The sequence below is a fragment of the Photinus pyralis genome, unplaced genomic scaffold (genome assembly GCF_008802855.1).
Source record: "Photinus pyralis isolate 1611_PpyrPB1 unplaced genomic scaffold, Ppyr1.3 Ppyr1.4_LG7, whole genome shotgun sequence".
Lineage (NCBI taxonomy): Eukaryota > Metazoa > Arthropoda > Insecta > Coleoptera > Lampyridae > Photinus > Photinus pyralis.
In genome coordinates, this window is record NW_022170738.1 from 33144311 (window position 1) to 33162396 (window position 18086).

The 18086-nt window shown below is 36.3% G+C and overlaps 2 protein-coding genes across 7 annotated transcripts; both read left to right on the forward strand.

Moving 5' to 3' along the window:
• The first annotated feature begins 683 nt into the window (after nucleotides 1-683).
• Nucleotides 684-3549, forward strand: LOC116175392. Of its 6 annotated transcripts, XR_004146300.1 has the most exons (3): nucleotides 690-2413; nucleotides 2478-2637; nucleotides 2880-3549. XR_004146300.1 is itself a non-coding variant. In XM_031493485.1 (2 exons), exons 1-2 carry the CDS (start codon nucleotides 1510-1512, stop codon nucleotides 2892-2894), a joined length of 1143 nt encoding a protein of 380 aa, XP_031349345.1. In that variant the 5' UTR covers nucleotides 684-1509; the 3' UTR covers nucleotides 2895-3549. The 6 variants fall into 6 exon arrangements, 5 of the variants coding, with proteins under 5 accessions (XP_031349345.1, XP_031349344.1, XP_031349343.1 ...); XM_031493485.1 differs by having other exon boundaries at nucleotides 684-2637; XM_031493484.1 differs by lacking the exon at nucleotides 2880-3549 and having other exon boundaries at nucleotides 685-1342; nucleotides 1395-2840.
• A 2974-nt stretch (nucleotides 3550-6523) lies between these two features.
• LOC116176189 (von Willebrand factor-like) lies at nucleotides 6524-15863 on the forward strand. The gene is made up of 13 exons (XM_031494667.1): nucleotides 6524-6606; nucleotides 7250-7293; nucleotides 7513-7660; nucleotides 7709-7869; nucleotides 7922-8227; nucleotides 8276-8394; nucleotides 14056-14221; nucleotides 14271-14539; nucleotides 14588-14743; nucleotides 14795-14981; nucleotides 15028-15119; nucleotides 15169-15465; nucleotides 15513-15863. Exons 1-13 carry the CDS (start codon nucleotides 6551-6553, stop codon nucleotides 15861-15863), a joined length of 2352 nt encoding a protein of 783 aa, XP_031350527.1. The 5' UTR covers nucleotides 6524-6550.
• Nucleotides 15864-18086: the final 2223 nt, after the last annotated feature.

Consider the following 18086-nt stretch of genomic DNA (forward strand, 5'->3'; position numbering starts at 1 on the left):
CCAGCAACATCCTGGAAGAAGGAGAACAGCAAAGATAGTCTGCTTATTAATAATACGAAGTACTCGAGTACAGGTGTCCTCTCAGGATATGGTGCTAAAATAATACCTACAGCTTTTGCAAATGGCATGGACCTCCGTCGAGAATGCATGTGTTAGTAGAAAACAGCTCTACGAATAAAGAAAGAATGGATTCATTTTGAAAGATTGGTAGCTAAATTATAGTACGTCCGGTTAACATCTTCCGGAAGTCTATAATTATAATACAAATACATACGATTAGGATCACAAGTAAGCGTATTCTTTTAAAATTACTTTCTGAGACACTAATATAATTCGCTGATTCGATATTCCTCTAGATAGTTTTTTTTCCATACCTGTATAAGCAAATTGAATTTTGTTTAGTCTTAGTCTTAACCTCGATATAGAAGTGATGAATAATGAATTTAGCATTATAAATTAAGTTTGTCTGCAAGTAAGTGATGAATATTGAATTGTCAATCAAATTAAGAATGAACTTTATATAAATAAATCACACAATTAAATTTACTTTACAATACAAAATTCTATCCGAGGACATCAATGCATCGTCAGTATAATAAAGTACGTATACTATCACTTATTTATGACTGACTTTTGTTTCAAACAAATTACCTACCTTTCGATCTAATTAACCGGTAAAACTTGTACTCGACTTTGAAACATAAATATAGATCAATTAGTTTTTTGCTTTACTGCATAGCTTTACTGTAGAATTAGAGCTTAATGTACAAATCATTTTCTATTGAATAGTAAATTAGATTTTCCTCATTTTGTACAATTACTCCAAAAACATACTTTCCACACTACGTGTGCATGTTGTAAGTAGGTAGTTAGTTCTACGGTGCCCTTTCGACATGTAAGGTATTTAGAAATGGCAGCGTGGCGTTTTATTGTACTGCTATGTATGGTGACGCAGTACGCGAGTAATCAAGAAATCGCCAAATTACAACCGCAAAAGTTTGTCCCCCAGTGTATTGTTGAGGTGTTAGATAAGGTTTTTCCTAAAAACGTATCCTTTGCTTATATTTTTAATGACCATCCAGAATACTTTCCAAGTAATTTGAACGTTCCTCGCTTAATCATTAGTGAATCGATTACCGGATATTACGGTAAATATGACAATGATTACGTTATAGAAGCGAAAAGTCTAGATAAATTCGCAAGAACAATCCAAAAATTTATGGGAATTCCTATTTGGGAACATGGAAGGTCAAATCGTGGACGTTTTCTGCTAATCACGGCCGAGAAAAATTTAGCTCAAACGTTTCGTATTTTTTGGAGTTTGCATATAACAAAAGTAGTTGTAATTCAATACAAAACCGAATTTGACGGAAGAAATGCAACGGTTATTACAGGCAATCCATTTGACAAACAAAATCATTGCGGGAAAGTGCCAACGGCTTTTCGCTACCAACAGTACGATTCGAGGTTGTCCGTTATATTTGATGATTACGTCCGAAACTTTGAGGGATGTCCGGTAATTACTGGAGCAAGAAAATACGGAATTGTGAAACCATATACGCACTGGTAGATCTTATAATTGTGTCCATTTTAGAAGTGATGGAAAACTTTCTAAATGCAAGAGTAATACGCTCGGATGACATGACCATAGATACATTTCTCGAATTAGTTCAAGAGAACGACATGGTAATATATATGTTGAAGAAAGGGGTGCTTAACGTAGCTGACAATAGCGATGGATTTTGGACGGAAAGTTACGTCTGGATGGGACAAAAACCACACGTTATATCACCATCCGTTACATATTTTTTACCATTTAAGGGTGTCTTATGGATCATTGTAATTGTTACACTAATTGCAGTAACCTTGACTTGGTGGCTTATTCTCCGCAAGACCGAATCTTCTAGAACTGTTACTGCTGTCTATGTTGATGTTATAAGCCTAGTTTTGGGTGTGTCCATATCAAACGAACCCCGTAGAATTGCTTTGAGGATTTTGGTTATCTTCTACCTGGTATACGTAATCCACATTCAAACAGGTTATACATCAAATTTAATCAATATCTTGGTATTGCCTAAAAACGAGGACTCAATTAACAATATCGACCAGTTGGAAAAGAGCACCATGGAAATCTACGTCCAGAGAACTGTCTACTATCAGTATTTTGGTGATCATTTGGAAAGTTTTAAAGGAATCAGGAACAGGCTGATTGTATTGAAAGACAGTGGCTATACTCATTATTTAAGCAAGTTGAACCATACAAATTACTTCGCAATATCAAGAAGGTCACAAGTCCAAACGCCCAAACAATATCCATCCGTTACAGCAAGCTATTTAAAAGGAAAAGCGCCCAATTTTTTTGTGGATGACTCTCCAGGTCTAGATCATCAATACTGCTTTATCATGACCAAGGGTAATTACTTTCTTCCCAGCTTAAATCGAATCATATCTTATTTGTATGAATCTGGTTGTCATAGTTGGCTTACCCAGAAAGTTGATTATACCTACATCGTACACCCTGGGGCACCGGCATCTGACTCGCACTACGGTGTAGCTCCAGACCTCGACCACGATTTCGAAACAGGATTGACGCTTACTCAAGTTAGCGGTGCTTTTTTCATTCTAGCTCTTGGATATGTAAGTTCAATTGCAGCTTTTCTTATGGAGTAGGTACATTATTTATCGTGTCTCGTAATTGTGCTGTAAATAGTATACTTGCCTAGTTTAAATTTTACGAACTTTCTGACGTAGACGTGCTGCAATTCTTTAATCTAATAAAATATAGATGTGTAATGAATTTTCAAACAGTCTTGAAACACATTATACAGGGTGTCTAAATAAATAATAGGATAACATGGCTATCTTTGTTATTATTACAGATTCGGTTAAAATGACAAAAGTTGGGCCCAGTCTACGATCCCGCATAATACAGTGAGGAGTAAAAAATACCGTATGGAGGCAGTTTACCAAATTTTGCGAGCATCGTCAATATGACCTAAATGAATCAACACCGTTCACAAAACTGAATACTTTAAAGGATTGGGCCTGGAACATGAAAAAAGAAAATGGGGAAGATTATAAAGAAGATATACTGTAAAATGTATATGTGGAATTCTACAACAAAAATTGTTCAAGCATTGTATTACAAAAAGTGTAGCCAGTCTTGGACTCTAAGCTCACAGGCTGTGAGTTCGAATCCCACAACTTGCCAGTTTTTAGTGGTACAGAACATCTGACTACCATGCTTCGGAGGGCATGTAAAGCTGGCGGTCCCGGCGGTCATACCATGACTGTCGTTAAGTCGCACAGACGGCTGTTGAAGCGACCTGAAGACATCTGTACCTAGGGATTACAAAAAGTTAACATAAAAATAGATCCATTTCAAGCGTGTGAATTCAAAAATTCGCGAGGCGCACGTAATGCCAAGAGACGGGAACGGGAAATCATATCAAATTGTTTCATTTTGTGAATATGCCTCTCTGATATAAATAATTGGATTCAAGAAATAATCTTCATAAATATAACACGACCTTGATTAATAGCGACTATTTTGATTGCGGCTAAATTTCTCTTGTATTTATTAATTTGACTCGACATACTTTTGACGTTAATAATCAAAGATGAAAGCCCTCGAGCTTCGCTCTCGAGCTTATTTACGCCAAAATTAATATGTCTCGTTAAATTATTATAAAATACAATCGAAATTTAGATGCAATCAATATAGTCGACTATTTATCAAGGTATTGTTATAACGGGCGATCAAAAATGAGTTGCTGTCGAGTAGCCTTTGGAAGTTCAAGTTAAATACGATTTTCCATGTACCTAAACAAAAATTTCAAAGGCGACTCGACAGCAAATCATTTTTGATCGCTTAGTATTACCCTTGATAATTGGAAAAAAAGTGAAAATCGACATTTTTTAAAAGTTGAAATATTTTAGTAACAAAGAGAGCTATCGAAAAAAGTTTCAAATAAAAGTTGCAAGATTGGATGGGATAAATTCAATTTTTTTTAATGTCAGTTTTCGAGATATTGACAACTTCCTTATTTTAAATGGACGCCATATTAGTTTTTTAAGTCACTCGATAGAGCAGAAAATTACAAAACGAGTGATACTAAACACTTAGTATTTCATTTGGGAATCAACCTCGCATTTTTGCCTTGAAGTTTACAATGTATTTCTTATGGTAATAATTTTTGTAATTTTGTAATTTTTGTTTATATGGTAAATCGTACTTAAGTTGAATTTCCAAAGGCGACTCGACCGCCATTCATGTTTGATAGCCCATTATACAGGGTGGTGACTTGCGTAACGCATCATAGGGATTTCAATGTAAAATTCATAACATGCAAAGCTGCGGGAGTCCGACTCTGGCAACCCGCTCCGGACGATTAGTGCGCCGAAGCGACCGTTACTGGAACTACGACACGAGCATGTTTTAGAGAAGAGGATGGCGAGTTTGACTTTTTTCGTGTTAAAATGATTGTTCAGTTTTCTTGATATTATTGTAAATTTATTGTTCTTATTAAAAATATTCAAAATCGCAGTCGCCTAAAGTTTCAGAAGTGGGATTCGAACCCACGCCCACGAATTGGCTCCCCAAATTATTTTAGAGCAAAAATGTATTAAGGTTTTTTGTAGAAAAATTTTTTTTACATCAATCGACCGTATTAGTTTTCAAGTTTTTGCATAATAAAGACGGAAAATAATCTTTTTCTATAATCTGTGATGCCATGGAATTTTATAATACAAAAACTACGCCAATATCCGCCATGCCATGGAATGTCTGCTATAAAACAAATCACATTCTATCAAAAAGTATTATATTTAGAACAGCGAATTCGACATAAAGAAAAACAAAGTTACTAAAAACGGTTTCCTAATATAACAATTTACAATAAATGTTCGAATAAGTCACCATTAACTGCAAGACAGTAACCAAGTCGATCATAAAATCCATTTCGAACTGCTGCTAATTGATACCTAACTGGATATCTTTTTGTTTTAGAAAATTCCATGGCATCGCAGATTATTGAAAAAGATGCGGGTTTTATTTTTCCAATTTTCCGTCTTTATTATGAAAAAAATTGAATACTAATACCCGATGGGCGTAAAAAAAATTTTTCTACAAAAAACTTTAATACATTTTTGCTCCAAAATAATTTGGGGAGCCAATAATCGCATGTTATGAATTTTACATTGAAATCCCTATGATGCGTTACGCAAGTCACCACCCTGTATATTGAATTGCGTATTTAATCGACTTCAATCAAACCGATTTCCAATTTCAGATTTTGAAAGGAGATAACAGGACACACTTCTTTAAATGCAAGTGAGGTCTTCGACCCTTGCCATTACATTTGGTTATTGCGTTGGACGAAAGGTTGTCTAAAAGTGGGTACACCTTCTTGTCCCATGGAGGTATGGGATAAGAAATATTAAAATTAGCAAAATTAAGTTAATAGCAAAAGTATTTTGGCAATAAGCATCTATCGAGTCCAGAAAAATCACAGATTGCAAAATTTTGTAAAGCATTTCCAATATATTTCTGATAGGTCAAATCAAAGATTTTTGGAAATTTCTAACACACCTGCAAATTTCTATAATGATTAGAAGAATATATCATGGTTAAACTGTAAGCAGAATTTTAAACTGGAAACAAAGAAATTCTTTACTTAGCCGTTTATCGGTAACAAGAACTGAAACAAAACCACAAGCCTTTAAAGATATTAGTATTCCAAGAATTCAAGATAATTAAAAAAAATACAATTTCAAAAAATTCCAAAAAGGTATCCTGAAGGATTTTCAGGGACCTGTAAAAAATTGGCAAAGAATTCAAAAAAAAAAATTCCAAAGATATGTAAAGAAGATTCCAAGAAGCTTTCGAAAGTTACCACCAATTAATACATTTGCATGTGATTTTCGATATCAGTCACTGGCGATTGTAGTATGTTGAGGGCCAAGTATAGTATTATAGTAGAATTGATTTTTATTAATGAAAGCATAGAGCGTATTTAAAAAAGATAAAGACCATTAATGAAAAAGCTGAATTGAAATCCGCCCGAAATATTATGGTTTTCTTACAAGTTCATCAAAATTATTGTTTTAATATGTGGTCCAAGATTTCTTAGAAAAACCACCATTTTCCTAAAATACAAGTTTGGTATTTGAAGATCATGTTGAAGACAATGCGGCGTTTGCCAGAAATGTTTAGTAGGTAACATCCTGTACATACAAAATAATAATCTACGAGGTAACAATTAAATTGCTACACGCAAAAGCGCGAAATCCTGTTCGAGTAAAATAAAGCCACCGTAAAAATTATAGGAAGTGCCCTTTATTTTACTTAACAATGACTTTTCCTGCGTCCATTTATTGGATTCTTTGTCCAGTTTATCGATCGATGAATTAAATCAACATGTATGTGCTCAATGTGGTCGGATTTCGATTACCTACTTAATTAATAATTGCGAGCAAAGTCTTTTTAAATCGCAACAGAATTATTTCGAAAACAGTACTGCTTCGCAGTTTGTTGAGTGAAATACCCAAAATGGATCTGCGCTTGGCCATATCAAGTGCGGCCATTATTTTATGTTTCATTTGCAGGTAAGCCATTTTTCAATTTTAGGTTCTTCGAAAAACAGTGGGAAAGCAAATAGGGGAAAGTCAACTTCCCACTGCCTTCGACCTGGTTCAACTCCACTTTTCCAGAAATGATTGGGCAACTTTTATGTAAATGTTGTCCTAAATTTCCTATGGATCCCACGTTCCTGTTCGTAAGTGATGAAGTCCTTGGAATATTATTTTTAGTACTAGGGATCTCGAATATTTTTCAATATCCATTTCATCCCGTCGACGTGCACCCTTCACATTCAAAGTCTAACTTTTTGGGCCGTTTGAAGAAGACAGTTTCAGTTGAAATTTTTCAGATATCAATTCCGCCATACAAAATTTGATAGTGTTAAGCATCCCTTTTTACAAAATAAGCCCCTATAAAGTACATTGTTGCAGTGTTGAATCTTCTCTTTGATGTTTTCCCAATTTTTCTATCTTCAGCAGGAATGGATTCGATTTCATTCAACGTTCAAATGACTCGATTTCTATTTTAGCCCCTTTTTTTTTAAGAAAATAGACAAACCAAATGTCGACTGACAATTTTTTATCAACACTCAAAATAGATCTGTATGATTTAAGGGTAAAAGGGCCAAAACGAGTATGACTTAACTCTATCTCTTTTTTTTAATTTCAGCCCCCAAGAAGCAGACGGACATAATACTTTATCGCACGCCAAAAGTAAGTTCCTTTTTGTAACGAATTCATAAGTAGGTCACAAGAACGGAAGAAATGCGGTAAAAACCCTGCATTTTGTAATAACAATAGTCATTGAATTTCGCGATAAGAACCTTATTTGGACAGGAAACTGGAACAATTGGCATGTCCGGTTTCTTGTTGAGTGTATCAGGCTGCCCTACCCAAACAATAGATTGCCGATTTAAAGGTCTACTCTTCTAGGATCTCGGTCTGTTCGCGAAATAAACGAATTGGACTATGAGGACTACGAGACTGAGAGCGAGGAGAAGCCTGCGGTCGCTCCACATCCAGGCATGTGCTTCATGTGGAGTGACTCGCATGTGAAAACCTTCGACGGCGAAATCTTCAGGTGACCACGACATAGGTAACGCGCCCAAATGCTCACTTTGAGTTTCAGCTTCAAGTCACCATGCGCTTTTACGTTAATAAGCGACAACGTCGACAACACGTTCAGTATTAACGTAGAAGAGGCCGCGGAATGCGCCGAGGGACCAGACCACTGCTACAAAGTCATTAAGATATACCTGCAGAATAGGGAGTACATTTTGAGTCGTACATGTGCGTCTTCATCGTCACGCGCCCTTCTACCTGTTACACCAATATGTTCCAGATGACGGACTTCCCGTTCTTACCAACAATGGAAAGAGCCTTCCCATTCCAAGCCGACTACCTGGTCTCATCACCGACATATCAGCCCATTACATTATCGCCAGCATCGACGTTCTGGGTCTGCGATTGAGATGGGACACCCAATCATTTATCCAGGTGGACGTCGGCGAGCGGTTGTGGAACAAGACGTCGGGACTCTGCGGCTTGTACGACGGTGACGAGTACAATGACTTGATCGGTAGAAATGGACTGTTCTTCAAGAATATCGCGACGTTGGTTAAGAGCTGGCAGGCGGATCCCGTTGGAGGTAGGTAGTTTCCGTTATCGCTGAGCTTTCTTTGATTTTATTTTGTAGTCACCTGCGAGGACCAACCGGAACAAGAGGATTTGTGTACAAGGGCCACGTTAAAATCATCCGCCCAGAACTTTTGCACGCAGATACTGAATGACAAACGGTTCGAAGCTTGTAGAAAGGTAAGATTGAATTTACAATTGTCAATTCTATTGTTACTTTATATTTTGTTTATACTTATTTAAACTAACCACTCTTACGAAAGATCTTCTACCAAAAGTCACAATCAGATTATATAATAATACTAAAATAAATCGTTTATTGGGACTAACATGGAATAAGGTACAAGTCCTTCCAGTTTTCCCCAGGGCGTTAAGGTTCAGATTGGTCAAAAATATTAACCGTCTGCCCCATCTCTACGGAACGTGACCGTTTCGTATTTTTCTATGCACGGCTTGTACTGTCATATTACACTACCCCCTTCTTAAGACCGTCGCGAAAAATTCACACATAGCGACTGCTTTGGTAGATCGCCAGTTCATGAAGAAATAGTCAGTAGTCATACAAACTCGTCAGGTTTGCTGTCGATTCTTCGATTTTTCGGCTGTTTCTTTAATGTAATCCTCTAATTTTAATATTTATATCTGTTTTGGGGCCGGAGCTCGACTTACCAGAAACATTCGATTATAACGTTCGCTATATGGTTAAAACGCTTTCATTTTATTACAGTTTTATTATCGTTTTTAATGTTCATGTTTCAAATTTTGTTCAAGAAACTTTCCTGAAGTTTTTTAAAATGCAAGATCATTTTTACTTTTTTTGCAAAATCATTTAGAATTATATTCAAAAACTTTTTTGAAATAAATTTTCTTCTCTTCCTTTTTATTTGAATTTCTCGGGAATCCGCCTGTGAACCATTTAGCGATCTTGGAATTACTCAAAAATTCTTTTTGCAATTTATTGAAACATTTTTAATTTGATTTTCTTGGAATCTTTCGAAATCTTATAATTTTCTTTATTTTTTATTTTGCCGTGGTCGCTAGAGCCAAAAGAATAGCTGGATTTTTTTGGAAATTTTTTGGTTTTGTCGTAAAATCGAATTAAATTAATTTAAAATTGGATAAGCAGTATCTATAGGCTTAAGATTCATGTTCTCTCTTTATTGGCGTGTTCGAGATCCAATGAATCTATAACCTATCACGTATTGTCAGCATTTCTTTTCAATAGCACTTTCCAGTTAACGGTAGCTCAAGAAAGGCGGATGAAAAGACATATTTTGTCGTACAGAAACTTTTCTTTAGCAAGTACCTACCTCTAGAACCTGTCTCAAATTTTCTTAAGAATTCACTGAAATCTTTCTGGAATTTTCTAGGTACCTACTTGTAATAGTGTTATTACTCAAAATTTTTGGAAATTTCTTTACATCTCAATCGAATTTTTTGGATTCATCTTATAAATTTAGAATATAGAAAAAGAATTAGAGTTCTCTGAAAATTGTCCCTGTCCCTTTTTTTAATTTTTTTGAAATTGTAGTGAATTTCTATGGGTACTTTTATCAGGGCCATTTGAACTTATTCTTGGAATTTCTTAAATTCCTCCAATGTTTTGCTAAATTTTTTAATTTATGTATTGAAAATCTTATCAGAAACTCAAACAAAGACACCAAGGCCCTACAATAAAACTTTAACTAGGATTTCTTGGTGTTTTTGTTTTTATTACTTTAAAGGTAACAAACCTTCCTATGTTTCCAGTTGAAAATCTTAAGATTCAAAGGGCATTTTTAAAATGATTCTTCGACTGTGTTTATCTTTGAACTCTCTAGACCAAAATCTATTAGAATTGATGATGACCGTTTTGGGTTCGAAACGCGTTCATTTCTTTTGGTGTTTTTATTACTGTTCTTGAAAGCACTGGAACTATTTGTGGCTGTTGTACTTGCAAAAATAAAACAAAAAGAACATAATTATAAATATACAGTGATTTTTTTTTAAACTGGCGATAGGATTTTCCATGCTAATTTTTTAACCCCCTGTTTACTTTTGCCGTCGGGAAAAATTCAGCCCAGTTTTGTCGGAGCTGACAAGTATTGAAATCATTCCAATTTAATATCCACAAGTAAGGAAAAACCTAGCAGAAAGATGTTTTCTAATTCCGTTTGCTTTAATTTTATATTGGTGGTAGATTAAAATCTGTCATTTGTAATTTTGATCCAAAATTTGTAAGGATTCAACAAACTTTCACAAGGAAAGGAAGTTATTTTGATTCCAAAATTTCGCCTTGTACAGAGTATTACTCCACAAAATGAAGTAAATAACTAGAAAACGTGAATATTGAATAAAATAATAGCGCTAGGCTAATTTTCACAAAAAATAAAAGATAACAGGGGGTTGAAAAATTAACATGTAAAATCCCATGGCCAGTTTTAAAAAAACTCACTGTATAATAAATCATATAACTTAAGCGAACGCTGTCCGTGTCGCGGAGTGGTGTCACGGGTAGGATATACTTCACGTTATACATAGCACGCACGCTGGATGTAGCATAATTTCTGCCAGTGGTAAACTGCGCTCTACAATACGTTACGGGGCATTACAATGAAACATTTTTTTTTGTGTATCTATACTAGCCAGCGGCCAGCAGCGTAGTCGCTGGCATTTCTAGTAGATAGGTAATTACAGTCAGAGCTGGACAATATTCGATTTTGTAAATACTTTTTAGTATTCAAATCCTTTAAAGTATTCAAATACTTTGTAATTAAATACTTTTATGGAAGCAGTATTTGTATTTGTAACTGAAATACTTTCACAAATATTTAGTATTCGAATACTTCGCAAAGTATTTGGATACTTCGTAAAGTATTCGAATACTTCGCAAGGTATTTGAATACTTAACCTTCTTTTTTTACCAAAAATCGACTACACCAAAATTTCTCGGGAAAACACTTTTTCTTATTAATTTTGGTGCGTAGAATCCAGATGATTCGTACTTTTTCGATTAGACTTCTCAATCAAAAGTTAATAAGAAAATTTTTGGCCGGGTCGATTTGAGGCAATTTTTTTTTCGGGCCTCAAAAAAAGGCAGTGTATAACCTTCCTTTTTTCCCAAAAATCGACTGCACCAAAATTTCTCGGGAAAACACTTTTTCTTATTAATTTTGGTGCGTAGAATCCAAAACAATTCGTACTTTTTCGATCAGACTTCTCAATCAAAAGTTATAGACTAGAAACCAATTTCGAAAGAAAATTCAAAGGGCTGTAACTTTTGAACTAGTAGCCCAATCTTGGAACTGTTTGAAATTATGGATTCTACAGGCCACATTCTGTAAGAAAATCTTTTTTCCCGGTCGATCTGAGAAAATTTTTTCTTCGTGCCTCAAAAAAAGGCAGTGTACAACCTTCCTTTTTTTTAACCAAAAATCGACTGCACCAAAATTTCTCGGGAAAACACTTTTTCTTATTAATTTTGGTGCGTAGAATCCAAAACAATTCGTACTTTTTTCGATCAGACTTCTCAATCAAAAGTTATAGACTAGAAACCAATTTCGAAAGAAAATTCAAAGGGCTGTAACTTTTGAACTAGTAGCCCAATCTTGGAACTGTTTGAAATTATGGATTTACAGGCCACATTCTATAAGAAAATTTTTTTCCGGGTCGATCTGAGGCAATTTTTTCTTCGCCCCTCAAAAAAAGGCAGTGTACAACCTTCCTTTTTTACCAAAAACCAAAATTTCCCGGGAAAACACTTTTTCTTATTAACTTTGGTGCGTAGACTACCTATTGGTATTTTTGTTTTATTTTTACATGTTACTGTTCTTGTTCAGGAAACCATTCTAGCGATTCTTTAAAGATTATTGGGGATCATATTCTACATCTTACTCTTGAACCCCTTTGCGAAGTCGTTTGAAATTAAATGTATCTTAAAAAACGTCTTGGGAATCTAATTTTGATAATTCTTCGGATTTACCAGGTTATATTTCACGTTATTTTTTGCGATCTTATGGAATCTTAAGATAATTTAGGAAATTTCCAGGTTTTTATTTTATAAAATTTCCTGGGAGTAGTATAGTAAGGGCGATCCTGGCACACTTTGATCTTGATTTCAAGTTCAAAGTTGAACTACCGCGCACCCACCAAGCGAATGTCACTGTACGTCATCGTTGTTGTTGTCAAAACTAATGTCACTCAAGGTCATCGTGTGTTTGCTGTCAAAACTAACTAGGGTTCTTGCCTGAACTAAGGTCACCGAATGTCATCGTGGTTGTTGTCTAAACTATAACCCACTGAAGGTCACGTGATTCTTTCCTGAACTCAAACAATTTTATTGATTGCGATTTCGGGGACTGAGATATTAATTGTCGGGTCGAGCATGAGCCATCCTTGAGATCTGCGCCTAGGCATATTTTTTTATTGATTGGTTATCGATGGGCATGCTCCAAGGTCACTAAGATATTGATTATCGATTTGGAGGATGCACATAGTCAGTAAAAGCATTGTCACTAAAGGTCAAACGAAGAGGAAATTCTGGCAATCATAGCTAACTCTGCAATTCCCATATGCGCATTGATGGTCAAGATGGTATTGTTCTCTCTAAGAAAATAGATAATAAAATGACATGCATCCCTACCTTGTCCGTCGTCTCCTATCGCCCCGAATTTCCACGTGTCCCCCAAAAAAGAAAAAAAAGGGAGCCGTTCTTTTTTTTATTCAAGAAAAATTACAGTACCCTACATATAGCGTTCTCTGAAACTGATAGCTTTCCTATGGTACAAATCGGTACGGCCCATCTCGGGAAGACTGGCCTTGAAGGACAGAACAAATTTAAATTATGCAAACGATCACTCTAATTTTATTTATTTTGCCTTTCTTTTTGAGTGGGCGGGGTTTCAGCCAAGGCTGCTCTACCAACCCAACCCACTATACATTTACAAATATCCATGCCCGAACCCGGATTCGAACCAGGGACCCTAGCACCACAGTCCAGCTTTATTCATTTGTCGGACGCCGGTAATCCTTTAGACAGTTCTAGATACGAAATTTTAATCCACGCTGGTTTTAACGAACAAGTTTCCCTTTTACTTTCAACATATAACTCGTATGATTAAGTTGACCGGTAATGAATTTTCGTGCACGTTTTATGGCGGTTTATAATTGTTTAACACCTATAAATTCTCCTGAACTTGCTTGCGTATTCTTGACTTAAAAGCCAGATCGGACCGTAATTAATCCATTTCCGGTACATCACTCGTAGTCCTCGTAGTTCAAAACCGAATACCCTACCGGTATTCCTTTTGGACTAATCCCTACTCCTCTTTTGAATTTTTGCCATGCCCCAAAATGGTGCTAATTTGTTAATGCCACCATCGGAAATTAATTTATAGCAGCTTAAGTGCGCCACCACTGTTTATAATAATAATCCTTATTGTCCATACAGCAATAACGCCAACATTGAATAACTTCAAAATGTTCAAAGAAACAGAAAAAAAACGTTGAAGTGCAATTAATTAAAACTAAAATTGTAGAATTCAGTGACAAAGAATATGTTAATTAGATATAAATCTAAAGAGCCGGTATATAAAGTGAACGAAAATGCAACGACTATTGTGTATAAACTAAAACAAAAAATATTATCTCAAACTAAGATAAGAAGATATTTAGCGTTTTTAATGTACATGTTTATATCACTCGTTTACGCAAGACTTTAGCAAAGACTAGGTCACGAATCAGTTTATTTTGCATCCGGCAGTGTTCGCGAGTGTCCGATTTTCTATACAGTTCCTCTGACTCGATGTTTAATTAATAGTTAAAAGCAGATAGATCTTACATTAACGAACAATCGTTTTTTAGGCCATAGATCACCGACTACTGATGAAAGCTTGCATGTGGGACTACTGCGCGTGTACCGATTCGAATCCCGAGAACTGCGCATGCGATACGTTGGACGTGCTCGCCCGAGTGTGTCAGCACGAGCGGTTGGTTCCCTCGCTCAATTGGAGAACCGAAAGTTCTTGCCGTAAGTCGCACGTTCACCGCTCGCATCGCATCTTACACTGTCATTTTAGCGTTCAAGTGTACCGGCGGAAAGGTCTACATGCCCTGCGGACCCAGCGGTGGCCAAATCGTCTGCGGGGGTCTTTCGGAGAAATTGACCACTGGTGTGTGCGAGGAAGGATGTTATTGTCCCGAAGGAACCGCCTATCACAATTCGAGGTGTATACCAGTGGACAAGTGCCCCTGTATGAACGCGGGGAAGGATTTTACAACTGGCAGTACAGTACAGAGTGACTGCAACACATGCACGTGTAACAGCGGGAAGTGGGCTTGCACAGATGTAAGTTACGCACCCATGAGATAACCCATGAATCAAAGGTATTTCTAGAAAATTTGCAACGCCCGTTGCTCAATTTTGGGAGATCCCCATTACATGACATTTGATGGATCCCGATACGACTTCAGAGGGCAGTGCTCTTATATGCTAGTTCAACATTCCAATTTTACCATCGAAGCCAAAAATTCGTTCCATGGCAACCGAGAGGTAACCACTCTCTTCGCCTCAAGTACTTACATTAATTCTCTTACACTTTAGACTCAACTGGATCTTTTCATGACAAGTGCTTTTGTAAAATCGCTAGTAATCAACATTCACGGACACTCTATAAAGCTTAGACACGATCAGGAGATAAGCGTAGATGGAGAGGATATCGCCAAGTTCCCGGTCGACTTAAATGGCTTTGGCGTGGTGATCAGACGGGCTTCTTCCGAATTTTTCGTCGGTAAGTTACACCTCTTAGCCACACCGTCACTCTTACGTTTGCTTAGTGGAACTACCCAACGAGGTCTACATCTTCTGGAACGGACCCACCAGCACCGCATATATTGACGTCCCTCCAACTTTCTTCGGAGAAACTAAGGTGTGTACTGAAAGACTAGTTCGGCCAGAATCAAAATGGGATGTTTCAGGGTCTGTGTGGTACTTACAACCAGAATCAACGGGATGACTTTTTGACACCGGACGGAGATGTGGAGCACAACGTCATACCGTTCGCCAACAAGTGGAAGATGAACGAAAAGTGCGAAGACGTCGTCGAGAAGGTAGAAACGGATCCTTGCTCCCTCAATATGCAATACGCCCAAGCCGCCCAAGAATATTGCCAAATGATTAAGTCGGCAATATTTCGAGATTGCGTCTGGTTGGTGGATCCGGAGACCTACTACAAGAACTGCATGTTCGACGTCTGCGCGTGCGCCGACGGAAACGTAAGTACAAACAGCACGCACAAGGCTCGGCTAACTTTAACCTGCAGCTACACTCCTGCATCTGCCCTACGATCTCGGGTTACGCGACCGCCTGCGCTCACAAGGGAGTCGCCGTGAGTTGGCGGGATATCGTTCCGCATTGCGGCTTAAATTGCACGACCGGATTGGTATACCATCCCTGCGCGAACTCGTGCGAAAGGACCTGCGCCGACATACATACGGAATCGAATTGTAACGCCAAGTGTATCGAAGGGTGCGGTTGTCCTGACGGTAAGGTGTTGGATTCGGAAGGTATCTGCGTGGAGAAGACGAAGTGCGGGTGCAAAGAGAATGGGGTCGTGTTCGAAGATCAGTACAAGGAAATTCGCGAGGACGAAGGAGTACTCACTTTGTGGTAAGGAATGGTCTCTCACACTGTTTCTTCCACGAATTTAAATCCACGTAACTCGAAACAATAATCTCATTCTAAAAAGCACCCAGTTTCCAAGATTTTACGAAATGATGCGTGGTCGTGTGACAACTTAAAATTTACATATCTTACTTAGTTAGACGACTTTCGTTATTTAATATTGAACTGAAAAATAGAAAAACTGGACCAACTTCTCATAACCGAGTCCCTAACCTGTTTATCCTCCAGGATGTCCGATTTTTCTACACCTTTATAAGGTAGCTTGGTAATTGTTAGTACTTCAAAAAACTAATATAGGCTTCGTGTGATTTTTGGGTCGAACTTAAAATGGTAAAATCAAAATTTGAAATTATTCGTTTAAGAGATACGGAGCAAAATAGAAAAAAATGTCAATTTCAGGCTATATTTTATTGGTTACGAGAGATATAGAAAAACGTTTTAAACAAAACTTTCTTATACTGATTGCTGAATAATCTGCCGTTTTCATAATAGTCCAGGCAATAGAGAACATATGAGGACCTTCGCTTGCAAAATTAATGGTACATCTGGAAATAAGCATACTTTATGTTTTTTGTCTACTTTCCGAATTTCCATTGTGTATTTCAGGAAATACACAAAATAACAGTTTTTTTTCTAAAAAAAAAACAACGATATTTCTTCTTTTTTTAAAAATTTGGGGTGGGGGGAGATTACGGGGGGCATTTTTGCTGGGAAGTTGAAAATTCGGACTCATCGACACGAAAAACATAAAACAAACCTATGTCCAGAACAACCATGAATTTTGCATCCCCAAATTATATATTTCCTGGATTATAATACGCATATGAAATCAGGAAAAAAGTAACCTTTTTTAAATAAAACCCTCTCTAGACTTTAATTTAAAAAGATAGTATACTAAACTCTCTTTTCAAAAATATCACAAAATAATTTACAAAAATTCAAAAAACATTTAAAAAGATACGGAGCAAAATATAAAAAATTGTTAATTTCAGAATAACGGTATATTTTCTTGGTTACGAGAGATACAGAAAAACGTTTTAAACAAAGCTTTCTTATACTGATTGCTGAATAATCTACCATTTTTATAATAGTCCAGACCAGTGTTTCTCAAACTTTTTGGCCTGGCGGCACACTAAAATTATTAAACAAAATTCGCGGCACCCCTAGTATTATTATTTTTTTGCTTTTTTACAGTTGGTAAAGAGATGAAGGATGAGAAGTCTTTACAAAAAAATTTCTCAACACAAAAGCATTTGAAACGAGTTGTCAGGTAAACTCCTGACTTGACTTTTCGACTACTTTTAATAGTCATTGCAATTATCTTTGGCCAACATTTGGAAAATGCTCTCTAGCGCCTTTATTTTGAACCCGACGCAAAATGTGTAGAAGCCTTTTTTGTAGACTTCATCAAGGCACATCTTTTTTGTAATTGGCATTTTTCACTCTGATGCTTACTTTTAGAGAAAAATGAAATTTAGAAAAATAAATAGTTTAACTCTTCAATTTAAAACTGCTTAAAAACAAAGGAACTCACAAAAAAATTGTAAAGAACTTTTTTGTAGAGTTTTTAAGCTATTTTGGCCAGTGTATGGGAAAAAAATTTTTCAAGCCGTTATGACTCTTTTATAATTTTGACACCCTCAACAACCTTGAAGATGGTTACGGATCAAAACCAAAATAGGACGTTTTCTATTCCCCATACCACCCTATATGCACCCCAAATATAATTTATAAGATTGAGAAAGTCTGATGTAATGCAATACCAGCATATGATTGATTAATAAATTATGAACCATAGAAATAAATAAAATAGAAACTAAAAAACAGAAATGTAATAAAAAAACGAATATTCATTTTTTATAATTATTTTAATTCTTTTTTTATGAAGTTCAGCGGCACCCACTTTGAGAACCAGTGGTCCAGACAATAGGGAACATAATGAGGACCTTATTAATCGTAGTTAAATAAGCATAATTTATGTTTTTTGTCTACTTTCCGAATTTCCATTGTGTTTTCTAAAAAACGATATTTCTTTCAAAATTTGGGGGGTGCAGGGGGAATTTTTGGTGGGAAGTTGAAAATTCGGATTCGTCGACACGAAAAACATAACACAAGCCCATGTCCATGAATTTTGCATCCCAAAATTATATATTTCTTGGATTCTAATACGTATATGAAATCAGGAAAAAAGTGACTCTTTTTAAATAAAACA

Bases quoted from the DNA above. Each gene is read 5' to 3' on its own strand.
- LOC116175392 (XM_031493484.1), top strand. From the start codon at position 1,510: ATGTCCGGTAATTACTGGAGCAAGAAAATACGGAATTGTGAAACCATA.
- LOC116176189 (XM_031494667.1), top strand. From the start codon at position 6,551: ATGGATCTGCGCTTGGCCATATCAAGTGCGGCCATTATTTTATGTTTC. The intron at 6,607-7,249 runs GTAAGCCATTTT...TTTTAATTTCAG, and splicing joins ATTTTATGTTTCATTTGCAG to CCCCCAAGAAGCAGACGGAC. The intron at 7,870-7,921 runs GTGCGTCTTCAT...AATATGTTCCAG, and splicing joins GTACATTTTGAGTCGTACAT to ATGACGGACTTCCCGTTCTT.